Source organism: Gobio gobio (assembly GCF_949357685.1).
Source record: "Gobio gobio genome assembly, chromosome: 17".
Lineage (NCBI taxonomy): Eukaryota > Metazoa > Chordata > Actinopteri > Cypriniformes > Gobionidae > Gobio > Gobio gobio.
The window spans coordinates 42,041,045-42,062,287 of record NC_137110.1 but is presented as its reverse complement, the minus strand read 5'-3'; the positions used below and the strand labels follow the sequence as shown (position 1 = coordinate 42,062,287).

Sequence of the window (21,243 nt, the reverse complement as noted above, 5' to 3'; positions counted from 1 at the left end):
CAGACTACATTTTTTATAGCAGTAAGTTAGAGAGTATATTTAGCAATCAAAGAAGTTGCATTAAGTTTAATGCAACTCCCCTCATATTTATCTACAATATTTAGCAATCATTATTTACACTCATTTACCACCATAGACGTGCAGCGTCAGTCTTGTGATCATGTGACCTCAGCGTTTTGATGTGACGCGCGTGTCAAACTGTCGGATAGTAACAGAATCACTGAATTGTCATTATACAGCCAGTGTCGTCTGCCGGAGAAGAGCACTCATAGGTAGGTCTATGTAATATAATTTTTAATATTTCATAATTGCGTAATTAGTTATTAAATGCATTAACAGCGAAATTTTTTCAGTTCGCCTTGGGTTTGTTTGTTTTCCGTTTTAAACGCTATGCTGGTTTTTTTTCACTCACGAGTTCTCTATTTCAACACTGTAATTCATTTCTCTCTCCTTCTAAACTGTTGAACAGCCAGTGTGTTAGAAATAAGGAAATGGGGGAAATAAAAACATTTGCTAATGTCATACATTTAACTTTTGTACAGTTAACTCGTTGAAATATTGAGGCATCTTATCCCATAAAAAGTCTTTTATATTTTCACTTGAAAATAGAAACAATAATTTTTACTCCCCAAATCTAAAATCATTAATGTATCCACTTTGTCCACATTTGATGTACTTTGTAAAATACAGTGCATGATATGAATCAATATTTACAAATTTGCAACTATTTCAAATTAGCATTTTAATATTTACCAAGTCCACAACAAAGTTACAGTAAGTGTAATCATGGTCCTAGTTTGTTTGTGGGATCTCCGGCCCCTGATGGCGCCAGCATGCATTGAGGACTGGTGCAATGATGTGGTCCATCTGCCAGGATGTTTTATGCAAATATCACATCAAATTGCTTCCATATACTGTTGTGACAGGAGCAAACTGGAAGATGTATGTGTTTGTGCACAAAAGGGGGGTGAATGAGGGTAGGGAGCTGTAGAGCATTCACCCTCCTGTGCAGAAAACAGACGTTTAGCCTCATTGCCTATTGAGAAATGTTTCCATCATGTGTTCTTAGTGTGGTTTGCTTTGGGGTACTAAGAATTATGTTCTTACAATGGATATAGGAACTAGAGTAGACTGATTTAGATTCCTCTTATGTGATTGTTGTTGGTGTGTGAAATGGAATATGAGTAATAATATGTGCTTCCTTTTTCAGTGTCAAGGCCTGTAAATATACAGTTGCAAGAAAAAAGTATGTGAACCCTTTGCAGAAAATGTGAATAATTGTAACAAAATAAGAGAGATCATACAAAATGCATGTTATTTTTATTTAGTGCTGTCCTGAATACGATATTTTAGATAAAATATGTTTACATATAGTCCACAAGACAAAAAAATAGCTCAACAGTTTATGAACTATTGATTCTTAATGTGTCGTTCCCTGGATGATCCACGGCTGTTTGTTTGTTTTGTGATGGTTGTTCATGAGTCCCTTGTTTGTCCTGAACAGTTAAACTGCCTAATGTTCTTCAGAAAAATCCTCCAGGTCCTGCAAATTCTTCAGGTTTCCAGCATCTTTTGCATATTTTTAACCCTTTCCAGCACTGACTGTATGATTTTGAGATCCATCTTTTTTTCACACTGAGGAAAATTGAGGGACTCAAACACTATTAAAGAAGATTGAAACATTCACTGATGCTCCAGAAGGAAACATGATGCATTAAGAGCCAGGGGTGAAAACTTTTTGAATTTGAAGATCAAGGTAAATTGTACTTAATTTTTCTTCCGCGAAACATGTAAGTATCTTCTGTGGCTTCTGAAGGGCAATACTAAATGAAATTTTTTTTTATTTTAACAACATAAGACAAATTTGGACATCTTCATCCTGTTCAAAAGTTTTCACCTAAAGCACGATCGATGTAGAATTCAACAGCTTAGAAACGCGCGTCTTCCTCTGCTTGTAAACAAATCGCTTCTGGGTCATGTGTCCGAACGCCGGATCTGCGTCATATTCTCGCGCATGCGTCGTGGAGGCACACACGGAAGACAAGAACAAGTTGGATAAAGGTGTTATTTTGATTTTTTTTTGCGCACAAAAACTATTGTCGTCGCATCATAAAATTATTGTAGAGTCACTGTGGTGAGATGGACTTTGTAACGACGTTTTAAGTGCCTTTTATGTAAGTGTAGGGATGGGCATTTTTGTCAATTTCTCATTTCGATCATCGATAGGTCTCAAAAACGAGTACTCGAGTAATTGGGGGCGGGGCATGTGCAGGGGGCGGGGCATGTCCGTCATTGAGATAATGAAAATACTGTTATGAAAATGGTTGTTGACAAATACAAACGTGACATGAAAACGGGTATATGAAAACATGAACATATAAAACAAAAAATAACTGCTAGATTATGATGCATAAATGTCTTTGAAAAAGAAACATCTTTATAAAATGACCGTCTCAAATAACCAAGTCAGTAATATCGAGCATTGCCTTTGAGCTGAAACTGTGAAATAACACCACCTTGCAGAGCTTGCTAGCTGGTTAATAAACTCAACCAAACGCACCATATATCAATATTAATATGAAGATTATTATGAACCTATTACGACATAAATCAACACAAAAGGACGTGAATGCGCACGTGAACTTCAGCGTGCTAGATTTGACAGGCGAAGGGTTTGAAACGGAACATTTTGAATGCGCTCTTCCCTTAACAACACTGATACACGGACAACGAAAGCACACAGAAACAACATTTTATTAAAATCCTGTTCTCATTATAATGCTTTGACAGATTGACTCTGCACATCATGCACTTAATTTTATTATTCATGATCGTAGCGTTTACAGACATCACTGCGCGTTTTCGAACTCATAGCGAAAAACCAACTTTAAATAAACTAGGTCTACTGTTAAAAAATACGAGAACAGTATAGCACTGCTGCATTACTAATATCAATGATTCTGAGAAAGAAATAGCCTATCTGAAAAGAATATGACCGTCTCTAAACCATCATGTCGAGCATGAAATATGCGTTTGAGCTGAAACTGAAGAGAATGAACAAGAGCCGGTATAACGGCAGCGCTTTGCTAGCTTATTAAGCTCAACCAAACGCTTCTTATATTAGATTAATCAGATATAGACAACATAAAAGTATCTTACAACGTGCATCTGCAGATAAGGACGCGGATGCTCACATGAACTTCACGCGCTAGTCTGAGTGTTCTCGCTAGTTTCTCTGTGGATCAGCTGATACGGGGAACTAAGCACAGATCATTTACAGCATTCTAATTCCATCGTGTTTTCATTATAATGCTATGTAGGCTATGACAGATTGGCGCTGCACATCTTGCACTAACCATTTAATGATCTCATGATTCCAGACATCACTGCAGAGCACGCCTCAGTTTCACTTTATTTCGCCGCGGTCTGGAGGCGTGCTGTAAAACGCTAACCAATCAGACCTCCGCAAAATAATTTTTTTCAGGGCGATCATCGTTCTCATGATCGATGATCGCTGTCACGTTCGAGTACTCGATTACTCGACCACTGTTGCCCATCCCTAAAGTGTACTGAATGCCAATGGAGGCCTATCTGAAGCCTTTCTAAGCCATCAGCTTTCAACAAAAACATCTTCATTTGTGTTCCGAATATGAACGGTCTTACGGGTGTCGAACGACATGAGGGTGAGTAATTAATGACAGAATTTTCATTTTTGGGTGAACTAACCCTTTAAGTCCTCAGTGTGAAAAGATGGATCTCAAAATCATACAGTCACTGCTGGAGAGGGTTCAAACATGTAAAAGATCCTGAAAAACTGAAGAATTTGCAGAACCTGAAGGATTTAAGGCAGTTTAACTGCTCAGGACAAGCAAGGGACTCAAGACCAACCATCACAAAACAAACAAACAGCCGTGGATCATCCAGGTAATAACACACAGTATCAAGGATACATAAACTTTTGAATTCAGCTTTTTTTCTTTTTTTTTTGTGGACTATATGTAAAAAAAAATTATGTAAAATATCTTATTCAGGACTAGCCTGGCTCCGCCCTCCTACGCACTTCCGCTCAATATTCATTTTCCTTCAGTACTCCATCTGGTATTGCGGTATTTTCTCTGTTCAAATTTTAACCGGTCCAATCAGCGGACAGAGGGAGTGGCTGAGAACGATGACGTTGATGTTGTGCGCTAGTTTGAGATGACAAGACATACGTCCAGGGTTTTTCCTGGGTCAAAAATGGTCTTCGGTGGTGGCTGACAGACATGGTCATCCATACACACACACACACACATACACACACACAGTGGTTAAATTGGCTTTTGTAGGGAGGGGGAGCCCTTATTTATGGTGAATGGTCATTCAAAATCGCGCCGGAAAAATACTTAATGTGTTTTTACACCAAAGGGGCTCTTTTTCCAGTATTACTGTGTAAGGTAGGGTTGAGTAGTTATTCAAACAAAGATAAATACTTTACAGTTCACTTAGAGCCATAAGCAGGGTTTTTAAAATCAGTGAGGTCCCAAATTTTAGGTAGTTACAGGGGTTCGGGGGAATGGTCCCCTGAGAAAAATTTGATTTCTCTGATCTACATTATGTGCATTTTTAATAAGTTTGAAGGCCAAAAAATTAATAATAAATAGCTTTCAAAACCATGTCAGTGGGCAGTAGATTATTTGACAATACCCCCCTAAAGATGAGCTTTGACTGTAGTCTTTTAATTTTCGTCTGTGTCCCTGAAAAGGGTTGGGAACTTATTTTGTCCAAAGAGGCATTTTTTTTTTTTTTCATTTTTGGTAAATGCATTTTTCCAAAAGAGCCACAGTCAAAAATTATATACAATTATTATTAAAAAGCTTTTTTTTCCCAATAAAAGTAGTAATTATTAGGTCCATAACTAAAAACAAACAATTATGCAGCAAACAATAAATAAGTTGCAATATGGAATTAATTGTGCAGGGCTCTCACTGTGAGGTTGACCAACTGATGAGTATAAATCCTCTTCGTGTGTGTGAACGCCCACAGTGCTTCCATCTACTATGTTTATGTGAATACTCGAATACTTTTGATATATTTCTGTGTTTATTTGGTCGTTTAGGCGCGTAACCGAAGACAAAAGCTAGTATGATTGTCCGTGTTGCGCTCGAAGCGCGCGCACAGCATCCTGTCAGTAATTCAGTTGTCTTTCGTGACTTATCATGCTTTTATTATTTATTTTTTCATGACACTCGCGAACAGCACTGAACACACAACTTGAATATTATTATGATAAACTTGTCATTAACTTCGGAAGGCTGTACAACAAGGGAATTGTTTTTGTTCAAGGGCTGCTTTTTTCTGCAGAGAACGGATCTCTGTTGATGCGTGTGTCTAATATTTTTATTGATCATGTTAGTAAATGTTAGATATGTTGGTAAAGTGTGAGAGAGGTTCCCGACCGCTGCTCTAGCTGTTCGCGGATTTCCATGGTAACTCACTGTTAGAATTGTGACTGTTTTACCTGATGGCTGTGGGCGCGGTACTGAACCAGAGAACGCAGCGATTAATGCATTATGACGTCTGATAATTCCATGTAGCCTGTATTTGCCAGGAGACGAACAATAATTAAAGTCTAATAACAATATTTTGTGCTGAAGGCAGTGGCGGTTCTAGGGGGGTGGCCAGGGGGGCCGGTGCCCCTGTGTCAACAAGCTTGGCCCCCCTTCTGGCCCCCGTAAATTTGGAATCATATGACACCAAACAATTTTGTGAAACTGGTTGCAATGTGCGGTTTTTGCTGTGGCGGTGTGTGATGAAAAGAGCACTTTATTGTGTCATAACCAATAACCAATGCAGAGAAGCAATGAGGAGGCTGCGCGCTGTGGGACGCATGTAGCCTGTTTATGAATGATTCGTCACTCAGTCTGCATTCGCTCAAATAGTTGTAAAACACGGGCTATAATGGTTGCTATGCACTTGATTATAGATAAAATAAGCTCTCTTTATACACGTTGTGTTGTGTGTAACTTCACCCATACGCAGCAGTGATAGGCTACTGTAGATTCATTTTACTGACTTGACGACTTTGAATTCAGTGAATTTCGTCCTATCAGTCATTTCGTTCATTTAGCCTACTTGTAGGCTAGTTAAAATATATTTTTTCAATGGCTAATTTCTCTGAACACGTCCACATATGTAATCTTTGATCATATTCCGAATTAGGAAGATGCAGCCAAAGATAAATTATGACCAACGCAATGAAAGAACCATTCATGTGCGAAAATGACAGATAGGCATACAGAAAAGATACGGAAAATAATATAATTTCAGTCTTGTTCACATATAGCGAGAAATAATATTATTTTATCCAATTGTCCAGTGTTGCTTATAGAGTATTAGATGTTTGTTTTTATGTCTATGCTAACTTTGCGAAGAGTCCGCTAACAGAGCAGGAAGGCTACAAAACATGTAAAATAAATGGTTTAGTTTTACTTTTATAAATTGAGCATGCATGATCATATTACAGATACATTACTTTTCAAATAAATAAATGAACTTGAAATTATTTTACTTCACGTGTAGAGACTGCAGAGTGATACAGTATATGGCCAAATAAAAAAGACTTTCAATAATCCGGGAATAAGTTAAAGGGTTAGGTCCCCCAAAAAGAAAATAAAAACACCTAATGTAACTCACCCTCGTGTTGTTCCAAAACCTGTATTAGTTAGAATGTCGTTAACCAAACCATTTCAGTGCTTCTTAGTTAGAATGTCCATAAAATTCAAGATATGCGGCAAAAATGCCCCTGTTTGAGTTTTAGTCTCAGATCGTTTTTACACTGGGCACGTTTGTTGTGGTCCGCGTCAGAGCGCATTCTAAACCGCGAATACACCACAGGCTCCCTCTCGCTCGTATCGTATCCAAGGTAAATCATCAACACTATCATCCCTTAGCCTACATGTGTTTTATTGAACTAAATACATCGTCATCTGATAAAATGCATGCGCAGGTTACTTTTCTTGCGCACCCGAGCTTGTTACGCATTTGTGTTGCCTCTATCCAATAAAATACATATACAATGGTTATTAGCAGATGTGTATTTTGTTTTTGATTCATTATTGCATAAAATAATATTATATTGAATCTAACTATAATTACCCAGTTGTGAATCATGACCCGTGGATTGTCCGTGGGCGGCCAGAAAACATGTCATATAAACCAGCGGCTCGGTAGCGGAGCACTGTCGGAAAAGTGGTGGCTGCCGCTGGTGGTCCGCTAGGAAAACAATGAGCAAAATGCCAGCGGGCCGCCAACTTTGCCTCCAGTGGTCCGCCACTGGCCCTCTGGTTTTATGTTAGCTGTTGCTTTCATATTCCCATGAATCGCGGCACAGCTCGAGCGCAATTTGAGCAACCAAGCTCAGAGCATCTCCTTCAGGCAGTCTCAAATTCAGTTCCCCTGAGCTCAGCTCACCCGAGTCATGATAACTTTCACATTACACATCACATTCGAACTAAACTGCCAGTGTGAAAACGCCCTCACATTTACATCATGATAGACTAAGCAATATAACATGAGTAACGAGTGCAATATCACACAAGTTCTGTTTTTCTACCCAGAATAGCATGACTGCAAATGCGATAGCCTACTGATCATATACAACAGTTTAATAAAATAAATAAGTTAATATTGTGTTCAACAAAAGAAAGTCATATTTGGAACAACATGGGGGTGAGTAAATGGTGATAGAATTTTCATTTTTAGGTGAACTACCTAATTAACTACTGATTAAGATAAATGTTAACGTGTGCCCCCTAAAAGCACAAGTGGCCCCTCCCTGGCCCCCATAGTTACCGTGGTCTAGAACCGCCACTGGCTGAAGGAGACGGAGCTGAGCTCCAGCAGGGTGTGTTGTGGACCTGAGGAGGCGGAGCTGCGCTCCGGTGCGCTCCGGCCCAATTTAACCTCTGCACACACACACACGCACGCACGCACAGTAAAAAAGTTCCCTACCCACGTGATCTGCAAGTGCAATACTGACAAAACATTTTAAATAAATTCAAAGATAAGCAAAAATTACAAATTTTCTTATTTTGATACCTTGATATGTTTGTTTTTGTTCCTCATTTTTACACTATTTACTGATAGTTGTTTTGGTATATAATCATATCAATATTAAAAAGTAGTATTAAAAAATGAACAAATAGCCTAATTTTCTGCTATATACAATTTCATAAAATTATCAGCTAGCTAACCACAACTTTGTTCTGGGTTCACTCCAGTCTAAACTAAATGATTTTAGGCTATTTATTTTACTACACATTGTCCAAATAAATAAGCTGAAAGACTGTGGATGATTAAAGCTAATTCTTACTATCCACTCTTGCTAAAGTGGGTAAGCACACTTGTGTTCTCATTTCAAGTGTTCTGAGTAAACGATTCAACTGATTCATGAGTTCAGTGTTGGACTGATCCGTTCTAACCAGTCGTTAAAATGATTCGGTTCAAAGGAGTCATAATGTGGCGAATCGGACATTGGCTGACGCGCTGTGTGTGAATCCCTTCTGTTAGAACATCGCGAAAGATTTGTCAACACACAGAAAACACTTCATAACCGGATAGGATTTGTTTCACGTTTATTGAAAGTATGCTTTATGTCAGCTGGTCAGAGAATCAGTCAATGTTTTTTGAGCGCATTTCACACCCAGCGGTAATTAAAGGAAAACATCGTCTGATAGCGCCACGTGCAACATGGATTCGGTCTTCCGACCTTTTGATTTTGATTAACCCAATATGTGAAATATTAGAAAGCTAAGAATGCTTATTTTGAAGACAGAGAGCGTGCGAGCGGGAGAGGAGCTCTCTGGTCGTTCTCTCTGACACTCAGTTAACGCAAGGGCAGCGGTCATCTATTCTACATCACTCCTAAATCACAATAACTGATCAAATAAGGCTTTGGCGGGACAACAATTTGTTTTGGCGGCCGCCAAAAAATTTTCAATGTAGGAAAAACCCTGACGTCATGTCTAAACGTTAGCGATTGGTTATGGCAGATCCAGAGTGGCTCTGGGCAGATCCAATAGTTTCAAACTTCAACAGAGTACCCGCCTTCAAGGAAGTTAACACTTGTTAATGGAGAGTGGCCAGAATCTCTGTACAAATTAAATGTACGAGAGTCTGGTAGGACCAGGCTAATTCAGGACAACACTAAATACATTTTTTTTTTTTACGCATTTTGTATGATCTCTCTTATTTCGTTAAAATTATTCACATTTTCCCAGATTCTGCAAGCGGTTCACATGCTTTTTTTTTGCAATTGTATGTGCATGTGTTTTAGTGTGGTTTGTGTTGCTAAGAAATCTTCTTACAATGGATATAGGAACTAGATTGATTTAGATTCCTCATGTGATTGTCGTTGGTGTGTGAAATGGAATATGTGTAATGATATGTGCTTCCTCTTCCGTGTCAAGGCCATATATATATATAATATATATATATATATATATATATATATATATATATATATATATATATATATATATATATATATATATATATATATATATATATTAGACATATTTACTGTATATCCAGCACACAAGGAACTCTTTCAGTTCTTTTTAAAAATCATAAAGTTGGTCGAGAGAATGTTCACTTGTGTATGTGACAAACCACAATTTTATGCACTCTTTAAAAACCTCTTTCGCTCTCAATGTCTTGGTCACATGTGTCTTTGTCTGTTTGCAGCTGTGTTACACACTCACATACTAGTTTCACTTCAGACTATTTCCAGACTATGGATGTCCCCAAAGAAAGAATCAACAGTGTGGAGAACACAACAATGCTCCATTGATGCTGCAGTTCAGAAAGCGAGAGGTATGACTGAACTCCTGCTGCTTTCATAAACATGATAACTTCCCTGATCTGTGATTAGCTGTTCAATACATCTGCAGGTGAGCTGGAGTGTGTAATCTCATTCATTTCATTATACTGTCATTTTAGGTCTAGGGCCTGTACTAGCCATACACTGTATTCTGTGACCATGCCCAGATCTGACCATTGACCTCACTTTATGTTCTCATGAATAACTTCTGCATATTGTGTTTTAAACGGCGTTGAAGAAATTATCTGCTTAAAGGATTAGTTCACTTTCAAATAAAAATGATCCCATTTACTCACCCTCAAGCCATCCTAGGTATGACTTTCTGCTTTCTAATGAACACAATCAGAGTTATATTAATAAATATCCTGACGCTTCCAAGCTTTTTAATGGCAGTGAACAGGGCCCACGAGTTTGAAGTTCAAAAAAGTGCATCCATTCATCATAAACGTACTCCACAAGGCTACGGGTTGTTAATAAAGACCTTCTTTTTGTAAGAAAAATACCCATATTTAAAATTGTATAAAGTAAAATATCTATCTTCCGCCAGACCGCCTGCCGTATTCAACTTACGTAAAAAGCATAACTGGCGCGACGTACAGTGTTGGGGAAAGTTATGCAAAAGTAATGCATTACAATATTGCGTTACTCCCTTTAAAAGTAACTAATGCATTACTTAGTTACTTTTTAAGAAAAGTAATGCGTTACATTACTTTTACATTACATTTGCATTACTTTTTCTCACCTGGGCTGGGCTTGTTTTTTTAATAACATAATTGTTCTATTTTGGGGCAAATGTAAAGACCCTTTCACACCAAAATTGGAATAATAAGCCTCAGGCCAAAGGAAATGCAAATTCACACGTGTACAGTAGAGGGCGCTGCTCAAACAAACCTTTCAGCTGTGCTACCATTCTGGATAAGGGAAGAAAAGGATGCAGGATAGAGGTGTGCGATACCGCTAGATTTGGTATCGATCCGATACCAAGTAAATACAGGACCAGTATCGCCGATACCGATACCAATATCGATACTTTTTAATAATTAAGGTGGATGCGTCTTCAACCTAAATCTAAATGAATTTTCATGACTTTTAATTTGTTTTTGTGATTTGCATTTTGGGTTATTAATCAGTACTACAAAAGCTTTTGTTCAGAAACAACTTTTGGTTACTTCTGTTTTATTTAAATAAACAAAAAGTTACAGAATGATTACTTCACAAATATAAAAAATGTAAAAACAAAATCTCTTTTCAAGTAGCATGTTAACAAAAAATGTTTCTCCTCTTTAGTGCACTTCTTTTCAGGATTTTTTTCTTAAATAAACAAAGTCACAAAGTTTTACATACAACGCTCCTCTTTCTCTCTGCTGCCATTCTCCGCCTCTGACTGACTGCTGTTAGAAATGCGCGGCTGACTGCTGGTGGTAGCGCTAGTGGTGAGTCACGTGACGGTACAACACAGGAGACGGGGAGGAGAGCAGTGTCGAGCACGAGCAGCACTCTTGAGAGCTTGCTCTGCTCTGTGACAGCAGCAGAATTTTGACAAACACGGCCAGGTCCCAAAACGAGAGAAACTGAAACTTAAGTATCGATATTTTCACGTTGGTATCGATCAATACCGATACCAACGTTGGTATCGATATTATCGATATTAGTATCGATCTGCCCACCTCTAATGCAGGAGAAAACACTTAACCAATAAAAACAAAAAATGTAACTACATTTTTGCTTATGGTTTAACTGAATCATTGAAGGTCAGCAGCAAGTACATTGGTCAATAAAGTGAGATTAAATGCATAAAAGTATTTGTTTTATTTAACATTTTAATTATTGGAGGTTTGCATAGTATTCAGACTTTGCATTTGACTGATTTTATTAATTTTGAGAAGTACTGAATCTTTTTTGTGCTAGTGAGATTAGTAAATGCTTGATCACATAAAGTCTAGAACTACAATAACCATCATGTTTACACACAACACTTCTGCACTTACAGTTTTCCCAACAAAAGGACAAGTGAGCTGTCAGTCAATAAATTGGAAGACAATACAGTAATTCAGATATTTTGCTGTAAATTTTAAAAGCAAGGCGTTACTTTATTAGTTACTTGAAAAAGTAATCTGATTACATAACTCAAGTTACTTGTAATGCATTACCCCCAACACTGGCGACGTATGGACATTGGACGTAGTGTAAGCGTTTTGAACTGTTACACTTTCTTCTTACAGAACGCCTTCTACAACAGAAGCTAGATATTTTACTTTATAAAGTTTTAAATATGGATATTTTTCTTACAAAACCGCAATAATTCGCTTCAGAAGGCCTTCATTAACCTCCGGAGCTGCGTGGAGTATGTTTATGATGGATGGATGCACCTTTTTGAGCTTTTTGAGTGGGTCCTGTTCACTGCCATTATAAAGCTTGGAAGTGTCAGGGTATTTATTAATATAAATCTGATTATGTTAATCATAAAGAAGAAAGTCATTTACACCTAAGTTGGCTTGAGGGTGGGTAAATCATGGGGTGATTTTCATTTTAAAGTGAACTAATCCTTTTAAGATCTTGTTCTTGCATCTGTTTGTGTGTGTATGTGACTTGTATGTACTAATTAAACAAATATTGCTTTAGAAAATATTTGTTCAATAGATTCAAGAAACGTCAGGCAGACAGGGCCATCATTGTATAATTGCCTCTTTGAGGAAATGATTACAGCTTTTAGACACAGGCTCACAGACAAAATCTTTCATGCACAATAATAATAAAACCCCTACAGAGTATGACTGAATGAAAAGGGAGACAAGAGTGTGGCAAATACAGTACGAATGTATCTGTCTGTATTCTGTCAGCTATTTCAGAGATATTCGTTATCCTAATGCCTTCTTTGACTTGCAGGACTTTAAATCAACAAGAGCAACATGGCGATGGACTCTTCAAAACTCAGTCGGATAGAAAGAAGTGGTAGCTTTCTTCAGGTAAGATGACCATTCTGTGTTTTATAATGTCTGTTCATTTGTAGACCTGCGCTTGACAGGAGCAACATTTGATTTGAGACAAAAAAAATTTAAATAATAATTTAAACCTGTTTTACTGTCTGACGTCATTGTAAAATCGTAAAATATAATCATAGAAAATAAGTCACACCATATTGCCTGATATATGTAAATGTTTTATGTTATAGTTATTGGCCCGATAAGAACATTTTGTCCGATATATTAAAGCAGATAAATAATTAATTATTTCCTTCAGCTGCTCGCAGTTCGCCATGATGGTTTTGAATTGCTTGAAATATGATTGAAATCACTTCAAAAAGGACAATACAGTAAAGTGCATTATGCAGCCAAAGTCTGTCATATAGGCTACATAAAATTATAATGATATCATTATACCTCTGTGCTTGGGACATGGCTTTTAATAGTGACATCTCCAAAAATGTGTTTGTTAAATCTTTAACAAACTGCATGATTTGAGGCATAAACTTTAGGTTTACGCTCATAGCAAAACAATGCAGGATGATATAAATGCAAAATATACAGATGTAATAGTAACAGTGATCTTGGCCTTAATACATTACTACACACTCTTGAATAGAAGGCCGCAGTAAATGATGTAAGGCCTTTAGATGTAAATGTTTTACATTGATGCACTAAAATGATTTTTATATCCAAATTCTTGTTTCTGAGTTTATAAATCTATGTGCTTAAAACTGTTTTCCCTTTGTGGCTTAAAACATTTCTGTAACAATTTAATAAGAGCAGGACACGCAGATGGTGCTACAATCTCTCATTAGCCTATGAGCTCATGCAAGGACTTTTTTTGGATTAGTATAAATATCCCCATTCTCCTAAAGAACATTTTCTTTTCCACTGCGTACATTCACTGGCTGCCTGGTGTCCCTTGTAAAAATCAATGGAGAGACAGTGTGTGTGCGCGTGTGTGCCTGTGTGTTTGCAGCAGGGCTTGCTGCCCAGACAGAACCATTCAAGCGTCCCATAATAGATGTGTCTGCACATCTCTCTTTCTCTCTCCTTAATTAGTCCTTCATCGCTTCTTCTCCCAGGGCTTTTTTAAAATCGTATCATTCAGTTTAAACAGTTGCTCTCTCTCTGTTCCGTCCTCATCCTCCATGTCACTCACCCGAAGCTTATCTTACCTAGTATATATTTTATTTTATGACGTTCACTCCATGAATTAATTAGCACTAGGAATTACAACATAAATCTGAAAGAATTCAATATGAATCTAAAATGGTTTGACTCTATTTTTATTTGCATTTGATGACCCGCAATTGAATCCAAAACAGTCCAAAATTGCAGTTGAACATTAAAAGCCCAGTAAGTTGGCACAGTGATTCAAAATATTTACATGCAGTCACCATAGTGGCATATTGGAAACATTACTTTACTTTGAAAGTAGTTTTGGTTAGAATGCCACTGACAGTCTGTCAGGCATTGCTTTTTATGTTGTTTATCTACAAACTACATAGACGTTTTTACAATGCAGAAAATTCTAATTTATGTAATATAGAAAAAGTTTGGGACTCGTATAAAACTAGTCCTGCTGCATTTGGTCAATGGACATGCGTGTGTTATGAATGCTGAGAGACGAAGCAGAGAGATGGAATCCACTTGCACTCACTACTTTAATGAAACTATTCCCTAAATAAAACAGGGACTCAAGAACCAAGACACAAACAGGTCAACAGCAAACAACGACCAACAAAAGACAAGTGAACCACAAGCATATACACACACAGGTACACACAGGCAGACAAGCGTAACAAGATAACAAGGGGGTGTGGTAAATGGGAAACACCTGGAAAGACTAATCAACATGAAAAACTACAAAGAACTACAAAATAAAGCACAGGAAACACTTCAACGTAAAAGTCCAAGGACAGACACAGAGCACATGTGACAACATGTTACTTCAAATAATGCAACTTGTTGAGGAGAGATGTACTATTACTTTTCAAAAAGACAATCAAATGTGCCCAAAAATGTCATAGACCTACACTGCAGAATAAAAACTACCAGCCACCTTGTAGCAAAAATACCCCAAAGTAACATATTATAAACCACTCAGAATACCTTAGCAAGCAGTAAAACTTCTGGAACAAAAAAAAAACGTTTTTTTACCCTTTTCAGCTGTTTGGCTTGTCATTTGGTTGTCATAGAACTCATAGAAAAGAAAGTATACATCAAAAAAACTTTTGGCTAATCATGTTTTTAGTTCTGTTTGTAGTGTATTTGCAAATCTACATGATCACATAAGTATTTGCACAGAGTAATTGAAAATGCAGGACTTCTTAATGGTGCATTACAACACTGCCCTGTGATGGTTGGGTTGTGTTGCCATGGTAAATACCATTTCCTGTCTGGGAGAGTAGATTAAGAACACAGGAAAGTGACTAATTTGCTTCCTGCTCATGGATGGATGTCCGAGAAGGCTGAAGCTGTTTCTCTCGTTTTGGTCACAAATAAGCTTGTTTTTTTACAGTGTTTTCCAGCTGCAGATTTCCTGTCAGTTTTTCTCTTTCTTAGATTCTTTATTACTAGCAATATTGCCAGTGTGGATTTAAAAATGGCATTATTAATTCACCAAAACGTTTACGTGCTTGGACAACTAAGATTTTGCTTTTATTAATTTTTTTTATCCATGTGCAGCTTGTCGATGCGTTTGCATTGTCACTGAATACGCTGGAGCAGCAAATGGTTCATGCTACGCAGGAAAAAGACAGAGATCCAGTCAGAGATCCAGACACTTCTATGTTCATAGAGTGAGTACACATACCGTACACATGAGAATGCATTTAGAACATCATTGTACAATAAGCTAAATAGGAGTGCATTTAAATGATACAGAATCTGTATTACCTGTTAATAGATGCATTGCTTTTACTGTAACATGTCATTACATTTCCAAGAACCTCTATATGTTTTACACTGTCCAGTAGAGGGCCCCAGTCTCTAGTCAGTCTTTTCTTCCATTAAAGGACATAAAAAGATATCTCTATCAAAACAAAGACAAGCCACTACACTGATCCCCTGTTTTGTTTTCCTATAGGATAGCGGGAGAAATGAGCTCTGTGTGTCTACAGTATCCTGCATTTGATGGGGAAGGTACAAGTACAAGTGTGAGTGTGTTGGACAAACTGATACACACACACCCCATCTGGCTTCTGCTTTCCATCGACCAGCAAGAGGCCACTGGCATCCTACTACAGCAACCAGCTGGGGTAAAACATGTTAAAGAGGGTAAACCCACCAGACAGATTTTTAATAAGAAATATCTATAAGAAATAGTTCACGTAATTTCAAATTCTGTCATTGTTTACTCGCCATGCTGTTCCAAACACATTCGACTTTTGTGAAAGATAAAAGGAGGTGTCCAGATTGTTGTTTTCTATACCAAAAAAAAAAAAGAAACGATTTATACAGCTCCGGAAATGACAAAAGTATCATAAAACGTTGACGCCATAATTATAGCTTGTTGTATGGACTAGAAACTTAGCCAAGGGGCCCAATAGTGGGCCTCAGGATGACTTAAAGTTATTTAAATTATCACATTAAAATAATCTACTTTAAATTAGCACATAAAGCACATAAAATCAAGAAGTACATTGAAATCATATTCCTCCCCCTCAATAACTATTGTTTTTATTGAAGAATGTAACGTTCATGAATCTTTTGGAATTCAAAAATGAATCATGGTTGATTAATATATCAATCAATATTTAATATATCAGTACTCCCATTTTATAACTCCCATATTCAAAACCACAGCAATAGAATCCCCCAAATCCTCCTCCTTTCTTCCTCTCCAGGTGTTTTTGGTCTGGAGGTCATCTGTCCTGCAAAAGAAGGTCTTGTCATTCCACGTGGATGGGACTTCAGACTCCTCTGTGATTCACATCCCTGTAAAGGAGAGCCAGTACAGTATGTCAGGTCTCTTATATCATACTAAGCCCTAACTTTTGTTGACACTCTGCTCACATCTATTTATGTTTACTTCTGAGTGCTGTGTCACCTTCGGTTCAGAGTGTTTGTCTGTGAAAGATTTGTGGCGATTTCTTCTTTCATTTTATGGTCTTTTATTGGGTATCTATCTTTTTTATGGTTTGTTGATATTGAGGGGTCTGTTGCTTTCACGTGCACGCAGTCGAGAGGTCAAAGATTGCTCGCCATTGATTGCACACGTGCACTTTTGTATATCACTTTATAAATCTCTGTTTTGTGAAAGAATAGGACATTTTTCTCTCTTGTTTTACAGGTAGTTAGCCAGTTGTAATACCCTGAGCGGCTGTTTGCAAATGGCTTGGTTTGAAACGGAGGCACCATATTTGCAGCTAAACGTCACAATAGCAGTCTGGCAGTATTTCAGGCATTTACAGCAGTGCAGTTCCAAGAAATTCTCCATGTGAAATATCAGACACACCCTGGTGTTTTTGGCCTGGGCGCAATCTAGCTGTGAATATCCTCTGGGCCTTGGAAATTAATGTAGTCTGAAAGGCGCTGGAGGCTTATGAACATTTTACCTGCCAAGTTCAGTCAGTTCAGAAATTTCCCACAAATTTTCTGTAAATCCCCAATAACTGAAGAATCTAGAGCTACACTCCCGTGCTGTGTTTGATGGACTGAATGGTGGAAATGCTTGAAGATTAGATATATAATTGTTGTATATTTTTCTTTTTTTCCTAGCATTTTCTCTGGAGGGCTCAGGAATTAGTTTTGCTGACCTCTTTCATCTTGTGGCCTTTTATTGTATTAGCAGGTAACACTTTTTCAATGATTGACAATATTAAACTGGACAAGTATTAGACCGCTAAGGCAGGCATCACGTGTATGCTAATACAGAACAAATCCCTAACCCCTAAGCATTGTACTTTGCCATGCAACTCAACCACTTACATTTTCTTCATGGCATATTAAAATAGTCCACTATGAACAATTTGTAATGGATGAAATGTTCATTGCTATCTTATCGTCTTTACCTTGACTGCAATGCTGATACATGATAAGAGCATAAAAGACAGTGTATGCAAGATTTATGAGTAAAGAAACAATGAATGATTGTGCAGTAAAAAAATCCACTGCTCATAAAACCCAATGATATCCATCACCTTATCAACAACAGGATATAGTAATTCTCTATGTTGGATATAGTAATTCTCTATGATCAATACCTATTTTTACGCCCATTAAGAGTAGAATTATTAAATTAACTCAATGTAATCTAGAATAATAATTTGACTTGTCACCATTAATGTAGGCAAAGAGTTTCTACCCTTTTCATGCACTATTTGTCTGTCTGGCTCTCTTTGTTTCATATTAGAGACATTCTACCATCTACCCTGAAGCTTCCTGAGGCAATACACTCAGCTGAGACCCTGTCAGAACTGCATGAGATGGTCCAGCAAGGGGCAGGTACTGACCTAGTCTGACCCACTTTAAATTATGATCAAAATCATATACGGTATAATTGTGAAGTTACTCAAAATAGGTGAGAGGGGGAAATGTCCATTCAGTCAAAGTGTCCAAATGTCACATTTTCTGATTTTGAAGCCAAGTGGATTCAAAGCTGCCCATTTACTACCATTAAACACATGATTATTACAGGCTGTCAAGTTAAGCTGCAATTTTGCTTCATTTAGTTGTAAAAATTACATATTACTTCAAGATTACACCCCGGTGATCCTTGCACACTAAATAAAAACAGCGGCACTATACTAACTCCGCTTACAGTTTTCTTTACTCGTGTCTCTCCCTAGGGCACTAAGTGAGTCAGAGCTGCCACTGGTGCTCCGTTCAAAACAAATACATAACATGATACCACTGGAAAGCAGGGGGTGTTTTTTAATACACTCAACAATTTTGCATGTTCAAGTAATAATTAGAAATGTTATATTTTAGTATGTTCTAACAAGGTTCAGACCAGTGTCAAATAGTTTGTCAGATAATAAAGAAACATTGCAATATTCGTAGAAAAGACAGCACCTCTGCCATGACTGTAACTGTTTTAGGATTTCTCAGTCCACCACAGCTGCGAACATGCTGGCCTACTATTCAGTTCCATGTTATTATTAGTCTAGCTGGCATTCCAGATAGTGTGTGAGACTATGTGAGCTAATCCGAGCATAGAGGTTACTAAGGGAAAGAGTGTGTGTGTGTGTGAGAGAGACAGAGAGAGAGAGAAACTTAGCAGACACAGTCATATTCACCTAAAAAAAGAAAACTGTCATGTGACTTCCTTTGTTGCTTATGAGCTAAAAAAAACCACTTAAAATGCCTTCGTGACAAAATAACAATGTCTTGGCACCCATCCACAACACCCTTGAAATGTACACCAAAGTTGCCACAGAACAATTGTACGTTTAATTTAGTAATTTAAGTGAATGGCAGGACTCATTTGAAAGATGCTTACTATCAAAACTATCTTGTCCTAATAGAAACTGGCCCAGCAAATCAACATGAGAAACCATACTGAAATGGGTGGGGATAGAAATGGAAATCATGAGGAGGAGAAAGAGGAGGAGTTTGGTGTGCCCTGTTAAGTCTACCTCCCCATACTGTCTGTTTGGATAAAAATGACTCACTGAGTTTTTGGCCGGCTTTGTGTTGGGTGTGTTTGTATAGCATTTGTGAATCAGCTTTCTGAAATGCACAACTGAGCTCGCTAAATTTCTCCACTTCAGTGGGCCTGAGGACGAGAGAAGTGAACAGACGCTTCAGCCTGGCTGTAACTAGATATAGCCACACGCACTCAAATTCACGTGTGTGCTGACAACTCGTGGTGGTCTATGGTAGGAAGCTGGAGGGGGTGTGTTAGCTGCTTTTGTAATTGTTTGTACAAAGATTGTGCGTATGTGTTGTTAACCATTAATCAGATTCTCTCTTTTTTATTCCAGCTTTTTGGGACTGTTCTGTCAACAGACAACAAGTCCCAAAGAGTTCCCTGGTTCAGGACAGACAGTCAATCTCTCTGCACAGCAACTTCTCTGACATCTTACTGATAGAGGATCAAACTTGTACCCCAACTGGGAATCTAAATGTTCTACTACCTCTGACTGACACCTGCCCTAATGCCCCCGAAGGTGAAAGAAGTTGCTTCAACAGTGCTTTGTCTTTTACCAACCCTGTCTTCCTCAATACACAACAAGAACTCACTGGAAATGCAGCAACGGTGATCGCAAAAAACACAACAGCAGAAAACGGAAAATCTTGCGTTCCTCCTCCACCAAGGCCGCCTCCGCCTCGCATTTTGGTTCATACTCCTGCTTTACCCCCAGGTCCGAGGACTATGCCTTTGAGTACTGGCATTACCAGAATGAGTCAGAGACCCATAGGATCCAAACGCCCCAGTTCTAAGAAACCTGCACCTCAACCTCCACCCCCGCCAGACATTGACAGCTACCGTTGCACCATTGCGTTAGATGATGATACCATCTCTAGGGCCCTGTCTCAAGCAAGTCGGACGCATTCAACTCTCAACCCGACCGACAGCACCATTCTGCAGCAATGGACCGGACCAGAAGAGAAAGGGCGAAGCTCAAGTGGTTTGTCCACTTCCTCATCTGACTCTCTGGATTCTCCTCCGCATCCTCTACCTTTGGTCCTGTCCCAGAGTGTGAGCCAAGGCCTCTCCTCAGATGACAGCAGTGATGAGTTTGACGAAGAGGAGGAAGACTATGGTGTGGGACTTGAAAAGGACCTGCATCTTCGCCTTCGTTCTTCCCGCAAGACAAAAAGACTCCTGGCGGTTGAACTAGCGGGGGCTCGTCCGAGATCGCTTGTTATCCCACGAGCACTAAAAGGACAATTCCGTAAGATCCGAGGTGTCCTCAATGTTCTGGCTACACCTGAAAAACGCATCTTGCTCCGGATCATTGAGTTGTCCCAAGACAAATGTTCTTACTTTGGTTGCCTGGTGCAGGACTATTTGAGCTTTGTGCAGGAGAACAAAAACTGCCACTCATCCAGCCAGGATCTTCTGCAGACGATCCGGCAGTTCATGACCCAGATGAAGGCCTACCTCATACAGAGCTCAGAGATGAACCCTCCCATAGAGTCTTACATACCCGAGGACCAGATTGGTAAGAAGATTTCAGTTTAAGTATTGTAGGGCCATGTTGAACCATTCAAACAATGAGAGCCATTTTAAAAGCACCTTTCAACCTACAAATAGCTTACTTCAGGGGTGTCCAGTCATGCTTCTGGAGCTTTAGAGGTATGGGAATGTTTAATAAGGGTTTAGAGTTAAACTCTGCTGAAAGGTGGTCCTCCAGGATCAGGATTGGACACCCCTGGCTCACTTGTAGTTTTATCTGCGAGTTTAATCTACTATATTTTGCTAGTATCTTGTCTTTTAGATATATATCCTCAGCTTGTCTTTTT

The 21,243-nt window shown here is 38.4% G+C and overlaps 1 protein-coding gene across 4 annotated transcripts in view; it reads left to right on the top strand.

Annotated features, from left to right (window-relative positions):
- The first annotated feature begins 203 nt into the window (after window positions 1–203).
- rin2b (Ras and Rab interactor 2b) overlaps window positions 204–21,243 on the top strand; it is a 38,976-nt gene continuing 17,936 nt past the window's right edge. For 2 of the 4 annotated variants that reach the window (XM_079841060.1, XM_079841061.1), the window contains exons 1-8: window positions 9,813–9,929; window positions 12,746–12,825; window positions 15,517–15,629; window positions 15,917–16,088; window positions 16,677–16,788; window positions 17,551–17,623; window positions 18,185–18,276; window positions 19,758–20,942. In XM_079841060.1, coding sequence (XP_079697186.1) covers window positions 12,769–12,825; window positions 15,517–15,629; window positions 15,917–16,088; window positions 16,677–16,788; window positions 17,551–17,623; window positions 18,185–18,276; window positions 19,758–20,942 — 1,804 coding nt within the window. In that variant the 5' untranslated portion in view covers window positions 9,813–9,929; window positions 12,746–12,768. Of the gene's footprint in view, window positions 273–9,723; window positions 9,930–12,745; window positions 12,826–15,516; window positions 15,630–15,916; window positions 16,089–16,676; window positions 16,789–17,550; window positions 17,624–18,184; window positions 18,277–19,757; window positions 20,943–21,243 lie in introns of those variants that run through there. The other 2 variants (XM_079841059.1, XM_079841062.1) reach the window with 2 other exon arrangements.